The 20,028-nt window shown below is 35.4% G+C and overlaps 1 protein-coding gene across 2 annotated transcripts in view; it reads right to left on the reverse strand.

The window, feature by feature from the left end:
• The window catches only part of THOC1 (THO complex subunit 1), a 43,782-nt gene that overhangs the window by 14,283 nt on the left and 9,471 nt on the right, over positions 1-20,028 (reverse strand). For both annotated transcript variants that reach the window (XM_072949147.1, XM_072949146.1), the window contains exons 7-11: positions 19,908-20,003; positions 13,292-13,374; positions 11,027-11,100; positions 9,415-9,523; positions 8,144-8,275 (exon numbers count right to left, since the gene is read on the reverse strand). In XM_072949147.1, coding sequence (XP_072805248.1) covers positions 8,144-8,275; positions 9,415-9,523; positions 11,027-11,100; positions 13,292-13,374; positions 19,908-20,003 — 494 coding nt within the window. The remainder of the gene's footprint in view (positions 1-8,143; positions 8,276-9,414; positions 9,524-11,026; positions 11,101-13,291; positions 13,375-19,907; positions 20,004-20,028) is intronic.

Below are 20,028 nucleotides of genomic sequence, written 5' to 3' on the forward strand. Positions count from 1 at the left end.
TAATAATTTCTAACAAAAATAATCTATCCACTTTAATATTAATAATTTAATCATTTTGCCTGTTGATTGAGTTACTCTCATTTTTTCCTTTTTTAAGTGAAAACCCACTGAATTGTGTGCAGGGAGCATGGGCGTGGGCAGCAGTCTTTTTGATGCAACAGCAGTATGACTGCAGGAGTTAAATATTCCTCAGTAAAAGGAATGAGTAGATTGGGCACAACTCTGATTAACTGTGTGTCGTGAGACATTTCTAGAAGAGTATAAAATCTCTCAAGTGTACAATTCTTTCCTCACTTATTTTAAGGCACCATTGAGTTCTTATATAGTCCTGGAGAGCTGCTAAGACCCTCCTCAATTAAGAAATCAAGCCAAAACTCCAAATACTTTAAATATATCTATCTTCTTCCCAGACTGGGAGAAAACACAGGTTCCCCAGTCATTCTGTTTACTAAGAGAGCCATGATTTAAACTTTTAATCTTCACAAATGAAACACATGCTAAATTAGGGTTTAGAGGATGAAACTGTAAAATGGTTTTCTACCAGGCACAGCTGCCTTCCCATATAACCTTTTCAGCTGAATTATAAAAGATCTGGTTTCTGAGACGAATATATAAACAACTGTACAAAAACTAAATCACAAGTATAAATAGTATTCCTACTTACTAATAATTTTTTAAAACTTCCTTTCAAAAGTAGGTTCTTAAAAAAATGGAAAACCTAATTTTAGTTTAAGAATCTCAGTGTCCCTGCTGAGTTACAAGATGAAGATGTGTTCACAGCCAAGCAGGAGATGTCACGTCTCAGCCCTTTTTCTTTAGCAGAAAGGTAACTTAAAGGTACAGTCACGGATTGAAAGCCTTTAGGAAACCCTTTTGTACTAATACTTTTAAGGAAAATTAGAGGATTTTAATATTGCTCACTAAAATAAATACCCAAAATTTAAATTCTGATCCCACTTTCCTTAAAATTTAACATAAAACATAAACTATTTTTTAGTAAATCAGGATTTTTCTGCCTTCAAAAGCCTAAATTAAATGGAACTTCCTAAACAACAGAGATTAGGTTGTTTCCTATACTAATACTTAGGATTATTTAAACATAAACATGGGTGAACAGTAAGTTAAATTGTGATTATTATCATAGCCAATATCTACATACTGGTTTTCATAAACCTCAGGCCACACTAAAAATTATGTGATTCTACAGAGCATACCTATGCTATCGGGTAAAGTTTCAATAATCTATTTTCCTGAAGAAACTTCTAAAGAAATTAAAATTCAGATATGGAAAAAAAGAAAAAGTACCTAACAACACTGTACAATTCCTATGTATTTTTGACCTAAGTCTCTTTGACTGTATATAAAAACATTTGTTCTTTATAATGCTCAAATTAAGATGGTGAAACCAATTAATGTACTTTTAAACATATGTTAAAATTGTTTTAAAAGAAATTTTAAAACTTGAAATAAATAATACTGTTATTAAATATATTGCTTGATACAGTAAAACAAGTAGAAAGTACATTTGAAGTTACTAAACACTTAAAATATAATAGAGGGAACCTGATCACCTCAGAGAAACAAAATTAAGTCTCGGTTTGGGGTCTGTTCTCAAAGGTAGTGAAAGGTCCTTTGCCCTCTGTATGTTCTGTCCAGATGGCAGAAATTACTGCTCTTGTCAAGAACATTTTCTTCTCAGATGTCTGTCAACATTTATAAGTGTACTAAGTTCTTTTTTTTTGTTTTTGTGTAAATCGTGACTACGTAGCGCTGTAAAATGAAATGAGAGCTCTCATTGCTAGGAGAGCTAACATTTTTAATGGTCCTTCTGCTATAGCTATTATTAATTTTTTGGTTTGTTTTGGGGGGGAGGTAATTAGGTCTATTTATTATCAGGTTTTTGCTTTATTTTTTTAAATGGTGGTACTGGAGGTTTAACCCATGACCTCATGCATGCTAAGCACACATGCTACCACAGAGCTACACCCACTGCCCCCGAGCTATGATTAACTTCTATTATTCTGGCTAATAACAGCACTGTCAGCCACTTCTCATTGTACCTCTGCTGGTATCTTTATCTTACCAATTAACTCCTCTGCCAATTCTTTTACTTTGCCCTTCTTCAGAATTAGGTTCTAAATCCAGAGCCTACACTGGCAGGGTAAATTTTTTTTTTTTTAACTATATCTTTACTTTTTCCTAAGTGGCTGCTTGGCAGCACCAAGTTATTTACTCTCTTATCTTGCTTGCATAAGCATGGCTTGACTCACACAGAGGGGATTCTAAAAATAATAATGACTATGCTCTAAACTTTCCTTACGTTCAATGACATCTTCAGAGCTGCCCACAGAGTACAAGAGTGTCACAAAAAGAAGGCAGCTCATGCCTCCCATCTTGAGGACCATTTCAGGTTGATTTTATTCATGTAAAAAGTGTCGATCATATGAAAAGTTTCAGTAACTGCATCTGCCTTTTCGAATGGTGGAAGCATATCCATATGCTAAAACTAACATGCATGTCAGCAGAAGACTTCAAACAAATTGCAGTTTGTAAAACCCTAAAGATTCATCAGTGCCTTCACGCCACAGGACCGAGATTCAGCAGAGACAGTCAAGCATCAAAAGAGAATTCTGAAAAACTACCCCCAGAGTCTGTATATAATTCAGCTAAAGTGGCTAGACACATTGCCTACAGTTCATATGACAGGGAGATCTACAGTAAACAGAAGACTTGGTCTCTCTCCTAATGCAACATTAACGACAGGCCAGCTGAGTTTCTGTTACTTCCCCAGTCCACCCAAGAGACAATGCTGCTGTGCCAGACAATGCTGTGTTAGATTATTTCCAAGCCCAGATCAAGTCTGTCAAATCATTCTAATCAAAGCTGAGAGAAACCCTACCAATTGATCCAGATGGTGTCAAGACAGAAAACCTAATAACTGATTGACATCAAGGTTCCCCAGTGGAAAACACTGCTCTGATCTTGCTGAGAACTGCTAAGTGCTTACGTGATTTTTAAAGTGTAAGGCTTTCCATCTTGGATTTATAAGAAAATGTCAATCTCACCCGTTTAACAGCTTTTTGCTATTAACTTCTTTTTCTCTAGGGGCAAAGAGATAGAGGATCTAAATTTCAGATCATGGTGACAACCTCTAGGAACCTCATGGCACATTCTTTGAACTCGCTGAAGGGCTGGCTCTTTCTCTGGTTGCGAGGAAAATGCAAGCTGTGTTCCAGGGTTGTGCAAAAGCCTCCCAGACCTGTTTAATGGGGGTCCCATAAGAAACAACTGGTGAAACTAAAGAAAATCACAGGGAAGTGGTTAGTCTGCCTATTTGTCTATAGGAGGGTCTTACTTCTGACTTCATTTGTTCCTAACTAGGCTGTTGTACATCTCATAAAAGAGCAGGCCTGTCTCTCCCTTCGCTACAGGAAGACTCAGCATTGGCTGCCTCTCAAATGGATACATAAAGTACAAAAAAAATTTAAGGCAGAACCACTATATTGATAGCTTGACTCTGCCAAAAACTTTTGTATTTAAAGTGACCCAAAGTTCTTATTTGAGAGCTCTTCACACCACGCAGAGACTGGGAAGAACTGTTACTTCTCTTTTCTTTATGAACAGGAACGGCCTAATGACCACACTAGGATCAACAATGCATGGCCATGGGGCAACCACTCTGACGCCTGCTGGCTCCGGAGTATCCCCCGATCTCCTTCACTTGGTCGTTGAGTCTAAACTGTAATTTGAAGAACAGGTAACCCTGAAGCCCACACCTAGTTATTGGCACTATACTCTTTTCTGTGAGAACTCAAGATGCAAAACTTCATTCCTTTAACCATCATATTACCACTCATGGTATTTTAAAAACACTGTTTTAAAACGCTGGTTCTGGGGGGAAGGTATAGCTCAAGTGGTAGAGCACATGCTTAGATCAGCATGCACAAGGTCCTGGGTTCAATCCCCAGCACCTCCATTAAGAAATATAAATAAACAAATAAACCTAATTAGGCCCCCCCCAAAACCAAAATATATAAAATGTTGGTTCTACTTGTACCTGCTACATAGTACTGAGGAAGAAACTCCTCTAATACAGTGCTCCTCACATGGTATGAAAAACTGGACAATTAGAGATGAAATCCTCCCTTAAAATTTCTGAGTACGATCCTGGACTAAACTTAAGGAACAGGTATTTCCCCCCCCCACCCCCCGTACAGATGTCTCAGGACTACCTACACTGAGCACTGACATCCCTGCGTTATACCGCTATGCTAACAAGGGACCCGTCCTGCTGGAAACTAGTGTTCACAGTCATAACCTAGGCAGCACAAAAAGGTGGTCCCTGAAAATTACAGTGCCATTTCGTTTCCAAGGGCAAACTTCCATCTTTAAGAAAGAAGGTATGATAACTTAGAAAAACATCCTTTATATTTACAGAACCTGTGCCTCCCTGAGGTTGCCATATGATTGGCCTGTCTCTAACTATAAAGCTTTTATCATCCTTGCAACATCTCCTGACTTTCCTAAGGAAAAGTTTGACCACATTCATGTAAGCCAAACAGAATGCTCCTGGGCAATGACATTCCCACCAGCTAGGGCTACATGCTCTTGAGTGCCGAAAGACCTAACTTTGTAACAAGACTGCTCCGTAAACCTGCTCACCACTGAAATGACAGGCTATAGAATAATGCTCCAAATAATTATATGACTTTAGATTTCACTTAAGCTAGCCCTCACTGGCAAGAAATGTATCCCTGAAAAATCGGAGCGTTTCTGTCACTTATCAAATCTACAACCAGAAGTAAGTTGGAAAGTAACATCAGACTGGAATGTTCTTGGGTGGGATGATGGCTCTTTCAGAAATTCTGGGATTTAAAACATCATGTAAGGTCTTACAGAGATGCTGGAAGGCCTCTCTCGGTGGAGCAGTAAAACTTGTAAAACGGTGCTACAGGTAATGCATTACAAATATTTTCACTTGGATACTGAGTGGTAAACACTGGAAACACACAGGAACTGCACAAGAAGTGTTCTCATACAGGTTGAAATTTAAGATAAAGTTGCTGCTTAAGAGGCAACTTAAGAGGGAAATGAAGATGCAAAACATCACATGCCTTAAATTCTGTTACAGTTCTTTGTGCCTTTTTCTTTCCCACATGGTAAAGTTTTAAGCTTCTAAAAGCTACTTTCACCTCTCTCAAAATATTACCTAATGAATTCCAGTGCTTAACCCTAAAAGCTCATGCTGCCTGCACTGCTGGAAAGAAAGCTCAGAGTCAGTAGAGGAGACACAATTCAGGGAGCCAGTTCTGATAAAGTGGTGAAAGGAGACCGACACAAAGGCACTGATCTGACACTCCAACGTGGCGATGTCTCTGAAAATGTATAATCCTGCTGCTACATACAATTAAAATATCCTTGGAAATGTCAAATGTCCAAAAAAACCCTTTTAAGACATCCAAAGTTTGTCATGTCCTGGGAAATGTGACTCTAACTCCTAAACATACATAACTCTTACTGGTTATTGTATTGTTTTAAACTTTTTTGCCCTGATATTATTTAAATTCATATCTTGGCTTTCTGGAAGGTATAAATCTCTGGGAAGGTTCTCTGTTAAGCTAGAAGAGCTTTGGGATTTTCTCTCCTCTTCTACATAGGGTAAAGTAGAGATCTTGAAGTCTCTGTTCAACCAAAGAGTTTTGTATGTTTGTTTTATTTAAATTAATAAATACAGCTGGATTTAAAAAATCCAATCTGATAATCTGTCTTATTAAGTAAATTAAATTCAGCTTATATAATTATTACTGATATATTCAGATTTATTTCTACTCTCTTTTCTTTTTTTTCCCTCCCTCCTGCCACCTGCTGGATTTATAAAGTTGTCTATATTCCTTCCTGTCCCCCTTTTCACTCCCTGCCATTTCACTCCCTACAGGTTTTTTCTTTTGGTGGTCTCCCTTTTAGTATAATAAAGTCTAAAGTTATCCAGCATTCCTTTTCTCCTCCTAAAGATTACAAGAACTGTAGTATATGACTAAATTACTCCTTAAACATGATTTTGCCTCCCATACTGCTATCTAGCTTAAATTCTACATTAAAGTTTTTTTTTAAAAAAATCAGTTATTATGACAGTTTTGTTTTCAGTCAATAGTAAATTGAAATATTTTTCAATGTTTGTGCTCACAGTTGCTTTCTGTGTTCCACTCCTTTCTTACGGGTTTGGTTTCCTTCTTCCTAAACACCATCCTTTAACAGTTTTTCAAAATGACAGCCCTAGAATGGTGTGCTTTCCTGGTCTTAGAATGAAAACATCTTTATTTTATCTACAGTCTTGAGTGCATTTAGCTGGGTATGAAATTCTAGATTGATAGTTATCTTTTTTCTCAGCACTTAAATATTTCTGTGCTGTATTCTGGTATTTATTATTGGTTTCTGTTAGAAACCTGTTCCTTTCCAGTATATTTGTCTTTTTCCCCCACTGTGGTGGCTTTTAAGGTTTTCTTTTCATCCCTGCAATTACAGCATAATGTATCAAAGTGTGAATTCATCTTTCTTCATCCTGCTTTGCAGCTGTAGCACACTTTTAACCTAAGAGCTTAGGACTTCCTATAGTCCTTTAGTTTCTCCATCATTCTCTTCCGTTTTGTTCTTTGGAAATCCTACTTAGATATATGCTGGAATTTCTCAATCTAACCTCAATGGCTCTTAACAGTTCTTTTATGTTAACAACAACAAAAAATCTATCTCTGTGCTGTGTTCCGGGTGAACTCATCCCTAGTTCTCGTTCTATATCTTTATCTATGTTCACTCTATAGTTTAATTCTGTGTGCTGTGCTTTGGTTTCAATGATTATATTTTTCAATTTCAAGACTCCCCATTAGTAGTCATATTAAACTGTTCTATTTCATGTCTGCTGAAATGCTTCAGTTTCACAATTTCTTATCCTCAGTGGATGCTCTATCATCAATTCTTTTTGATTATCCAAAATATATATATTTTAAGTCTTAGCGAAGCTGTGTACCTGAAATAAATACACATATGTCCCAACAGTTGATTTTGCTGGTAATCTTTCTTAATATTGGATTTTGACATCTTAATTTGTTAGAGTTTTGAATGCAGGGCTTTTGTTTTGGAATGGTTATTTCTTCTTTCTCGTTGTGTACACCCTTTCCTGTCTATTAGTTTCATACTTTCTTCCTCCTGGGTCCCTGGGCCCAAGTTTGGAAAACAGTCTTATGACGACTTTTTGGAACAGCTGTTTCATGTATTAGGGTATCACGATATCACGTATCTGGACATAGAGCAAGTGAAGGACAGAGAGCCGGCCCTTTGTTATCCCTAGACTCACAACTTCCCATGAAACCATAGCCTTTGGCAGAAGATTGGTAATATTTTTCTTACTTTCTTTTCAAAAGTGGGTGAAGTTCCACCCCAGACTCTGGCTTTAAATAATGAATCTGACTCTGGCTCCCAGTCCCACATGGAACACATCTGGTCTGTCACTTGTAGCCAAACCTCTGGGCACCACCACCTGCTTGGGATACAGAGTCCATCAGGCCCAGTGCCTCATTTTTACTTACTATTTGGCAGTTCTGGTCCGTGAAGATAGGTACCTTTTTTCTGGAAGCCCAGGTTTGTCTGTTTGGTTTTCTCTTTTTGTATTTTAACCTGTCATTGCTACATGTTTTGAGCAAAGGGAATGAGCTGAAATGTAAACCCTATGCTCCATCTGGAGTAGAAAATCACATAATCCCTTAGCACTGTATCTGAACAAAATTCATTTATTAAACTGTACAGGTAAGATTAACAGGGAATTTAAAAACTCCTCTTTGTACCCAAATGGCAAACTAATTATAAAATATTTTCATAAATGCAAATTAAATCTTAACTTGAGATTCAAACTATATATACTTGAAAGGAAGGTCCATTTATTCTAAAATCAGTCTACAGAACAGATTTCACCTTTGAAATCAAATTAGCCTTACTTTTATAAGGAGAAACAAGACTCTAGAAATAACATTTATGTTTTAACCAAAAGTAAAGTAAGAAACTTTTCTACTGTATTTAACCTAAAAGGGTATCAGCTAAACAGAAACAAATAACCAAACATTTCTTATGCTTAATGAAAAAGAAAGATTTGTACCTTTTCACTTGTTAAAAATTTTGCAAAATACACATGCTCTCCTCCTGTTTTCAATTCTTCCATCTTTTTCCTCGAGGCCTGAGTATCATCTAATTTATAACTCTTAAAAACAGCTAGAACTTCTTCAGAATACTGCAAAATAAAAATACCAATTAGTGTTATTTGGTATTGTTGCCCAATCATTTGCTTAGTGCTTTTCTTTATCAAAATACCTAGAATTTATTCCCAGTTAACCATATATGCATACTGTAAGGCACTTTAAATAAGAAAAATTATGATGGCAAAAAATGAGGGTAAACTATTTTGTATGTGACTTCATGGTTACTGTAAAAGTAGGAATAAATGCTCTACTTCTAAAGAAATGTGATTTCTTTTGCAGCCTGTGTAAGGGACAAACAGAAATCAATGTTTTGAGAGTACACAGAAATTTACTAGTGAAATTAGCTGTTTAATCAGTAGTGAAAACTCTCAAGCATTTCTTGTGCTGAAGACTGTGAGCAAGTGAAAAAGGATGTCACCCAGCTGTGGGACAATTCTAGGCTACCTCTTACTCACCTCTTAATCTAAATCAGCATGGTTGCCAAAAAGATACTGCATATATAACACAGAAACACACACCATGCTACCTATTAACCTTAGATTTTGATTACAACAAAAAGGACAAGTGACCTTTAAGTAGCCAAGAAAAAGAAATAGAGAATTCTTATATTTTAAAAAAAAAAGTGAGCAAACTTTTCCTGTAAAGAATCAGATAGTAAATATTTTAGGTTATATGGCTCATATGGTCTCAGATGCAACTACTCAAGTCAGTTATTACAGCACAAAACCACAGATAATACATAAATGAGTGTGTGTGCTAAACAACCTTGTTTACAAAAACCGGCAGTAGGCTGGAAGTAGTCCAAGGCCACAGTCTGCAGACTCCTGTTCTAACAGGATAGCTGAAGTAATTTTGTGCAAAGTGAAGGTAGAATGTATTCTACAAAAATTCATCAATTCAGGTTGATTATACACACTATGTAAACAAACAAAAAAACAAAACAAACCACCAAGGCTGTAGTTACTTTTAAATCCTCAAGTCACTTAAAAGCTACTCTCAAAGTCAGCTGTGTAAATATTAATTCACAACTTAGCTTCTATATATTTTGAAACAGGTATAAAAATGTAATAGCTAGAATTATACTGAAAAGCACGCTGGACAAGAGTCAAGTTTGGCAGTGCCATTAGCTATAAAATACTGGGCTTTTGGTAGTCTGTGACTAGCAACTCACCTTGAGAAAAGTTTTCCATGAAATCTTCTCATAGCATTGCACAGGGTTCCTAAAGTAATCCTGAAGTGACCAGAATTTCCGGTACAGGTTGTAATCAATTGGAATGGAGCTAATAAAATAAATGTTATATTACGTAAATCATTTAAGTTCTTTTAGAAACATCTAAGTGCTTTAACTTTTCTTGGGTCACAAATCCTTTTAAAAAGCTGGTGAAGCCCATGGCCTCTTTCCCCAGAAAAATATACATTCATAAATATTTATATAAACTTCAATAAATAATTTCAGAGGATTCACAGACCCCCATCCCCTCTTGATCTTCAGTTGTGGAACCCCTGAATTTTGGCTGGATACATTCAGAACTAAAGGCTATGTTTCCCAACCTCTTCTGCAGCTAGATGTGGTCATGTGATTAAATTCTGGCCAATCAGCTGTGAGTGGAAGCCCTATGAGACTTATTTGGGCCATGTTTTACCATTTTCCCTTCCCCCTTTTGCTGGCTAGAATGCAGATGTGATGACGAACCGTCCTAGAGACTACGGGAAAAAGAGCAAACACCAAGGAACAGTGGAACAACAAATCAGAAGGGACACGGGGACCTAGACAATCTCCCTGAAGAGTGCTACTGTATCAGCCCTGAACTGCCTGTCTTCAGACTTTTACAAGAGGAGGAAATCACCTTTCATGTTAAGCTAATGTTAATATAAATCTATGTTAAAAGCCATTGGCATTATATCCTAACTAACACTACATTAAGAAGATTATAAAACAAATACAAATACATTAGGTACATATCAACTTAGTATTCTGAAAATAAGACCTTTCTTCAGTGTTTTATTATGGCATTATTAATTCAACTTCTAATTTGGCTATGTTACAAGTCTACAGTGTCAATACCTATTCTTTTAATCTTTAACTTTACAAGCAATCATTATGCTATAAAATGTTTTAGTTTTTAATTTTAAAACAAACATTTCAGACTTTGTTAACAAAATTCTCTGTATTCTTCAAAATGGACAACGAAGTCTTGAAGAATTACCCAAATGTCAAAAATGCTTTAGGTATCGACTATTTCACATCCTCACGTAGCCACAAAAATTTTTAACATCACGTCTATAACATTTATTTCATCTGTAAACACAACTGTGTACCACCTTACTCCATTTTTTCCAAATAAACCTTAATAAGGTGAACCCATGGAAGACAGTATCTTTGCTAAGCTTCACCCTCATATGAATATTCCAAGTAAGACTATAACTTTATATGGGAAACAGGAGGTAGGTTTAGTGATCCACACTGCACCAGGATCTCAAAGCGAAACGGAAGGGAGAAGGGGAGGAGAGTCTAGGTTGCCTGTGGTTGGCTTTTCCAATGTTAGAATACGTATCACGGAGGCGACCTAAACAACAGACTGCCTGCACTCAATTTAGAAACCACTTGATACAGCAAATCAGTGATTTAGGATTTATAATTTTAAGTAATATACATGAAAGTTACAAATAAGAGAAATCTATAAGCATGATTTCCTTCTTATCTACATTCTCACTCTAGTACCTGGTAAATCTTCAAGGTTTTATCTTTGTAAATCAAGAAATCTGAACTTTTAAACACTCACCAAGTTGTTGGAGCTTCATCATCTCCCATTTCACCTTCTTCTACATCCATTCCTTCTTCTCTGTCCTCAGTGTGCTGAATTAATAAAAAAAGGACAATCTTTTATAAAGCAGTTGTCAGGCAGAAGAGAATTGTATGTGACAAGGATCTGAGAATTCAAGAGCCATATGACAATAATACACGACAGTCATGAAGACATAGTGCAAAGTTTTAAACTAGTACTTCTCCAAACATAGTCATTACAGTCTCTCTGGGAATAAATAGTCTACAGCAAGTTATGGTTTGGAAATACAGCAAACAATGACCTTTTAGAAAAGTGAGAAGATCATTAGTATCCTAAAGAACCACAGTAAATAACTCGTGAATTTAAGTAGTTTTTGTCCCCAGCTTTAAATTGACCCTGGAAATCCCCCCCAACCCCTACACATAACATTTATTATCTGGGAACACTTTAGGATATGCTGGATGTTCAGCTCCATATTGAAAAATTCAAAATAGCAAGTTCACATAGCATAGTCTAAGAAGTACCTAAAAAATACATAAAGGTAAAAGATACATAAAGGTGAGTGACAGAATTTGAAAAGTCTTATGCAAAGTCACTATCCTTTCCAAAGGAAAGGATGATGATGATGAGTAATTTTAAGGAATAAATTAAATAAAGCAATCTGATTAATTTACAGTGAGATATCAGTTACATCCAATTAATAACATTTTAAACTTAAAACTTGCTCCTAAATGAAGAGAAGGTGCTGAATGCCCCCAAATTTGCCAACTCTGGACTGTCTTCTGGATATATTATAAATAATCTTTAAAAATAAAGTTGGTTTTGCAATGTCCTTTTGAAAACCAACGGGCAAATGATGGATTATTTAACAAATGGTTCTGAGATAAGTGTCTCACTGTTTGGGAAAAATATAACTCAACTTATTCCAAATTTCAACATTCCTGCTGGGTTAAAGATTTAAAAGAAAAAAATAAGATCACAAATGCACCAGAAGGCAAAGAGAATTATATACTCTCTTTTGTTGTTGTTAAATTTTATTTTTTCATTTTTGTGGGGGAGTTAATTAGGTTTATTTATTTATTTTTTAATGGAATACTAAGGATTGAACCCAGGACCTTGTACCTGCTAAGCAGGCACTCTACCACGGAGCTATAACCTTCCCCACCCCGGGAACTGTATATTTTTGTGGAGTGGAAGCTTTCAGTATGACACAAGGCCGGCAACACTAAAACAAGAGGTCAACAAATGTTAATATTACCATATCCAAATTTAACAGTTCTATACAGCAAACTCTATAAAGTTACAAGAAAAACTATAAACTGAGGGAAAAAATACATCAACATACGGTAGGTAACAAATTAATATTATTCCATACAATGAGTTTCTACACATTAATAAAAAAGACACTTCAATAGTAAAATGAGGAAATTGTACAAACAGGCAATTCACTTTCTCATTGTTTCTAATTGTTTTGAAGAAAAATAAATTCCAACAAACATACAGTAAGTTCCTTGACTTCATTAGTAGCCAAGGAAATGTAAGTTAATGCAAAGAAGACTTACTTTTCAAGCATATTATCAATTAAGCAAAGATTTTTAAAAACTGCTAATTCCCACTGTTGGTGTGAGGTTGTGGGGAAATGCGAGGGCATTCTCTGTGCCACTGGAGATAGCATAACTGGGTACAATCTTTTTGAGAAGTATCTGGGTAATAGTTATCAAAGTTTGATATACACACTTATTTTGATAGAGCAATTTCACTTATCTGACTTTCTCCAAAGGAGACACCTGCATAATTTAGCAGTGACATACAAAACACTATTCACAATAATGCTTTTAACAATTTTTCACTACTGAAGATTATCTAAATACCCACTGACAGGGGACTGTGACATATCCAAAGGCATCATTAAAACACTGAGACAAATCTAAATGTACTGATGCAGACAAGCTTCCATTTTATACTGTTAAAAGTAAACTGTATGACCTCATTTTTGGAATGAAACTACAAACACACAAAAAAGTCCTCTAAAAACAGACAGAGAATGTTACGAGTGGTTATCTTTGGGGCCCTGGATTATAGGGTAGCTGCATTTTCTATTTCAAATATTTCTATTTTGTCTGCATTTTTACACAGAATGCATATTATTTCTAGAAATTGGAAATAAAAGTTAAAAAATTTTTGATTTAGAAGACCCATTCACATGAGTTATCTCAATAACAAACTTAAAATATGTTCTGTTAGGTTTCATATCAGCCTCACCTTCTGACCCAGTGTACTTTCCTGTTCATTGGTATTGAAAACAGTGACATTTTCCAGATTAAATTGACTCTGCAAGTTAAGGCCTATTAAAAAAAAAAAAAGATTTTCAAAGCAAATCCACTGAACACCTAAACTTGTTTAATATAACTCTGTTGTCTTATAACCCAAATATATAAAATGATAAATCCATAATTAAGCAAAAGATCAGGTCAGAAATAATATCACACTTGATTTTCAAATTCTTTTAAAAGTCATTTAAGATGCCTTTAGAGCATGCAGAAATATAGCTGATCCTTGTCATTCATGAATATTCTAGAACAATATTACAGAATGCAATATGTAGTAGTTTATAATTTTGCTGAAGCACAAATAAAAATTGTACTAATAAAGTATGAGTGTATTAACAGTACTTATAGTAAATACATTACAGTTAATAAGAGCCAGGTTTCTTGCTGTCAGGGAAAGAAATTATAAATAAGCAGGTCTATTGGTGCTGGATTAGACTCATAAGTATCAATCAGTATGACACCATTGTTTTTGTTGTAGGTCATTTAAAAAATATACAGACAGACACATAAATAAATACAGATGCACATGAACACAGGTTAGTACACATATAGCCTCTGAGCTCTGTCCCGAGAGCGCTTTAGAAGGAGTGATGTTCTAGTAACAATCAGCATACCTAGTGACCAGATCTCGTCTCCTAAATACCATTCTTAAGTAAATCAGGCTCTTTGGAGAAGTGGTTGATTCCAGGGGTGGGGCATGGAAAACACAAGATGCACCTGGACTACCCAGGAAAACATGAAAGAGCTCCCAATGGGCAAAAAGTAAATAATGGTACTATGAGATTGTATCCCATATAAAATAAATATCCATTATAAAACAGATGAACAACAAGGTCCTACTGTATGGCACAGGGAACTAAATTCAATATCTTGTATTAGCCTATGACAAAAAAAGGAATATATATACATGTATAACTGAATCACTATGCTGTACACCAGAAATTAACACATTGTGAAAGACTAAACTTCAATAAAAAATAAATAAGTAAATAAAATAAATCAGAAAAAAATAACAAAAAAAAATCCATGAGTTCATACTGAAATAGATGATTGAATTAACAAGTAGCCAAGGGAGAAGAGACAACTCGTCTTTAGAAAAGAATCCCAACTCATAAATGTAGAAAGAGTGAAAGGAATAGAAAATCACCACCAGGACAACCTAATAATAACCACTGTAGGCAGATCCACTGACGAACTACGAAACCAATGGGCAAAGTTCTAAGGAGAAAAAGGTATCTGCATAGCCTCAAAGTATCTTCCTCCAAATATTTATTAATTACAGAGGGGAAAATAGTAACTTTATAGCAGAGAAATGTGGTGATCAAAGATAATATCTTAACCAAGTAATCAAAGATAACATCCTTAGTAAAGACACATCAGTGTCATGTTAAAACGATGCACATCACCTCTGTGGTCTTTCCCAGATCCATAACCTAAACCTACTTATGAAAAAACATCAGACAAACAAATTAAAGGACATTCTAGAAAATATTTGAACAGTACTCTTCAAAAGTGTCAAGGTCATGAAAAAAAAAAGCAAAGACTGAGGAACTGTCACTGACTGGGGAGACTGGGGCAATTAAAGTGACAGGACAACTAAATGCAGGATCTTGGATGGGATCCTTAAACATAAAAGAGAGCACTGATAAAATTTGTAAAATCAAAGTCTGTTAGCTAATAGTGCTGCACCAATGTTGATTTCTTAGTTCTGATAACTGCACCATGATTACGGAAGAGGCTGACATTAGGTGAAGTTATTCAGGTACTCTATACTATCTTTGCAACTCTTCTTTAAGTCTAAAATTATTTTAAAACAAAAAGTTAAGAAAAAAACAAGAAAAAAGCTAGGCGGCTAAATGAAGTCATTAAGCTAGTGAATGAACCTGGCTGACCATTCAGCACTGACTACCTAAAATATCCTTGTCTATTCTCTATTACTCAGTATAGCACATGCCGTAATTCTCATTAAGCTAAAAATTTCGGTCATATGTTACTAAACTTAATGGGTAAATTACATGCTAAAATGATTTTTTTGAAGTCTTGGGATATACTCTAGTGAATCTTAAACATCTACAAATGTAAAAAAAGAAGAAAAAAATACTCCAAGAAGATATCCCCAAATGCCAACCTAGCTTATGTTAGGGTAACAGGATTATGTCTTTTCCCCTTCAATTTTAAATTTTTCTGAAATAAGGTTGTGTTACTTTTATAACTTAAAAATTAAACTTAAAAATATAATTTATTTAAAGATATATATATATTTAGCAACATATTGTTAGTCTTTCACTAGTTAATAAGAGAAAAAAAGTGATTTCTCTATGTCTTGTCAATTTAGAAATGAAGTATATTGAAAAAGAGGTCTAAATGTTTCTTAAAAAATGAGATGAGGAAGGACTCAAGAATGGCTGAGAACTGAAATCTTGTTCTTAGGTCTTCTGTAAATTCCAGGAAAAGAAATCACAAATTAGTACTTACGAGGAGGCATGCTCCATTTCACAACGAGACAGAGCTTCATTCATGACATATTTAAATGGCAACTAGATGTCTGGCACCATTTAAGGCACAGAAAATACAGAAGTGAACAACACAAACTTACGGAAAATGCCACATGGTGCTAAACACTAAGGAGAGACTTGAAATCAGGTAGTGATAATGGGTAACTGTGGTGGCAGGTTTAGATGCTCAAAGAGAGCCTCTTAAAGGAAGTGAAATTTGAACTGAGACTGAGTGACAGCAAAAGGCAGTAATGTGACGACAGACAGAAGGATTACAAAGGGAAGAGTCAGTGCCAAGCTCATAAGGTTCAACTGATCTTGATATTTTGAAGGCATAAGGAAGGCAAGATGTCAATTCAATGGGAAAATAATAGTTTTTTCAACAAATGGTGTTAGGACAACTGGGTACCCACATATAAAAGAACGAAACTGGATCCCCACCTCATATAATACACAAAAACTGACTCAAAAATCAACCATATACCTAAATGTGAGAGCTAAAACTCTTACAAGAAAACATGGATGTTAATCTTTGTGACCTTGGGCTAGGCAATAGTTTCTTAGACATGACACCAAGAGTACCATCAACAAAAGAAAAAAATAGACATATTAAACTTCATCAAAATTTAAAATTTTTGCGCTGCAAAGTGAAAAGGCAATGCACAGAATGGGAGAACATATTTGCAAATTATATATCTGATAAGGGTCTGGTACTTAGAATATAAAAGAACATGTACACTAATTAATAAAAAGATAAACAAGCCAATTTTTAAAATAGGCAAAGAATCTGACTAGGCCTTTCTTTAAGGAAGACTTGCAAATGACCAATAAGTACAAATGCTTATCATCTTCAGTCATTACAGAAATGCAAATACAAACCACAACCGTGAGATACTACTTTACACCCACTAGGATGGCTGTAACAAAAAAGACAACAGTAAGTGTTAGCAAGGATGTGGGGAAACTGAAAACCACCTGCATCGACAACAGGCCTATAAAATGATGCAGCCTTTTTGACAAACAGTTTGGTAGCTCCTCAAGAACTTAAGTACAGAGTTACCATATGATCCAGTAATTCTACTCTAAGATACATATCCAGGAGAAATGAAAACAATCACCATATGACCCATCAATTCCATCCTACGTTTACACCTACGTATATACAAATCCACACAAAACTGGTCCACAAACGTTCACAGCAGCATTACTCACAACAGTCAAAAAGCAGCAACAACTCTAATGTCTGTCAACTGATGAATGGATAAACAGAACGTGGTATATCCATATAGAGAATATTTGGCTATATATAGAATATTATTCAGCCATAAAAAGGTATGAAGTACCTATACAACCAACAACAGAGATGAACCTTGAAAATAATAAGCTAAGTTAAAAAAGCCAGTCATAAAAGACCACATACTGTATTTTTTAAATGCCCAGAATAGGAAAATCCACAGAGACTAAAAAGTCCATTAAGGTTGCTTAGGCCCTGGGGCAGAGAGTGAGGATGGGGTAAGTGGCGAGTGACAGTTAATGGGTACACCGTTCCGTAGAAAGGAAAAATGTTCTAAAATTAGGCTGCAGTAATGACTACACAACCCTGTGAATATACTAAAACACAATAAATTGTACATTTGCAGTGGTGAATTGTATGGTATGTGAATTCACATCTTGATAAAGCTATTAAAAAATATAAAAAGGTGAGCTTCCAGTAATGGAAGGCTAATCAGTTAATTAATTCAGATTAATCCTCTACGGATAACTAAAAATGTGAATAAATTACATTAATTCTATAAATATTCGCAGAGCATAAACCATGTTCACAGTACTATTTTAGGCAATGAAATACAAAAACGGTTTTCTTAAAAATAGTAAAGAGCTGACATACGGTGAGGAATATCTGGCAAAAGTCAAGAAGGCAAGAAAGATAAGCAATGCGTCATCGACACTCAAAGCCACTTTTGTCTTGAGGGCTTCTGCCAAACAGGAAGAATCAGTTGCAAAACTGAGCTATTCTTTTAGCAGCTTTCTGAAGTTAGGAAAATAAAAGTAAATCTCTGGGTCCAAGGAAAAGTGGAGCTTCTAATAATTCCTACCCCAACCATCTTCAAGACTGGGACCTACAGGGCTATGTGCTCTAGTAAGGCTGAACCAAACAAACTGCAGTCTAGTGCCAAGTCTTGCTGACGACCTTAGGAATCACAGGCCTTGAGCTGGGCTGGAGTAAGGTAACCTGGCACTGGTAACAGCACCCTTCTAAAGGTGCCTGGCAGGAGTAATGAAAACTCCACCTGGAGAAAGGTATCTAACCTGGGCCTCAAAATTATCCCCGCCAGTATCTTCTCAAATATAACAAACACTAACCAGAAACACAAAGAGGTAAGACATCAGGAGTGAGAAACAGTAGAAACAGACACTAAGAGACCGACCACAAAGACTTAAGGTACTGGAATTATCAGACACATAAATAAAAATAACAATGCTTACCCTGGTTAGAAAATTGTTTAAAATACAAGTCTGAAAATAACAGCCGGGAATAAGAAACTAAAAAGTTACACAGCAGACTTAAAAAAGTTTCTAGAAATGAAATTACTGAAATTAAGAACTCATTTAGCAAATTATTCACAGCCAAAGAGAGAAGCAGTGAGCTGGAAAATAGTTCTAAAGAAATTTTTCAGAATGAGAGGGAAAAAATAGATGAAAAATGTAGAAAGTGTAAGAGACGGAGGATACAGTGAGAAGGTATAGGATGTCTATTGGAGTTCCAGAGAGAGAAAAAGAGAAAGAAGCATACATAACATTTGAAGAAATAACAGCTAAAATTTTACAAACTGGATGAAGGAAAATCAATCCATAGATTCAAGATGCCCACAAATCTAAGAATGATTAAAAAAAAAAAATCCATGCTTAGATACATCATAGTAAAACTGAAAAAAGAAAAGAAAAGAAAAGAAAACCACCAAAAATCAAAAAAACCCAAAGAAAAAGAAAATCTTAAGAGTCAACAGAGGGAAAAAAACAAAACAAAACACTAGGCTGTCTTCAAAGGAGTTAGACTGACATTTGACTTATCTACAGAACACTGGAAGAAAGAAAACAAAGTAATGATTATCTCCCACTAAATGAAATCTTATATCTGGTGGCAGACTACAATCTTACATCTACCAAAACCACTCAAGAGTAAAGACATAAAGATTTCCAGACAAAACAAAAATCGGCACTAAAGGAAAGTCTAAAGGGGGAAATAATCACAGACAGAAGGTCAGAAATAGAAGTGGTAAAAATACTGGTAAATCTAAATTAATCCTGACCACATTAAATAAGCAGGAAAGAAAAAACAGAGATCTAGCAGGACAAAAAGAAAGCCACACGAAAACCACTGCTAACACATACTTTAGATCTTACCACATGCAACCTCTGTGGTAAGTTTTTCACATATTTTAACTGACTTAATCCTTATAACGACTCATGAAGCAAGTGGTATATTAGCCTGATATTAACGAAGGGAACACTGAAGCAAAACAGTATCAAAATCTGGCATATCTGAATAGATTGTGGAGGGCTCCAGAGAACTGGCAATGTTCCACTTCTGGACCTGGACAGTGGTTACATCAGTATTTATTCATAATAATTATACTACATGCTTACTTTCAGTGCTTTTCATATTACTGTTATATTTCACAATAATATATGATAAAAGAAAGAAACCGAAGTAAGTGTGGCTAAACAGTAGTGACTGAGGGAGAAAATGGAAACAGAAAAATAGGCATACGTTAGGAAATGAAGTAAAAACATGATTCATATCTACATATTTCAGAGTAATTCAACTGTACGTTATTATTAAGCTTTGAACTTAAGAATCAATGACTTTATTTCAGGGTTCTCTGTATCACATATTGGGAGAGAACGATTATTTACAAGTAAAAGAAAAGTGACAGTTTGCTATGTTCTTTCAACTTTTTAGAACCATTTTTCTTATCATCATGGCAGATTTTAATCCATTAAAAACTGGTAAAGATTTTCCTGTGAAGCATTTTATGTACAAAAGCTTACCTGACTTCTCAGATAAAGGGAAAAGCCTGGCCAAAAAGAGCTGAATTCGTCCACAGAAGACTGTGTTCTGCGATTTTGATAATCTTCGTAGGAGATCTAATAACATATGGAAACAAAGGTT

This window comes from Vicugna pacos, chromosome 24, assembly GCF_048564905.1.
Source record: "Vicugna pacos chromosome 24, VicPac4, whole genome shotgun sequence".
In the NCBI taxonomy this organism is placed as follows: Eukaryota; Metazoa; Chordata; class Mammalia; order Artiodactyla; family Camelidae; genus Vicugna; species Vicugna pacos.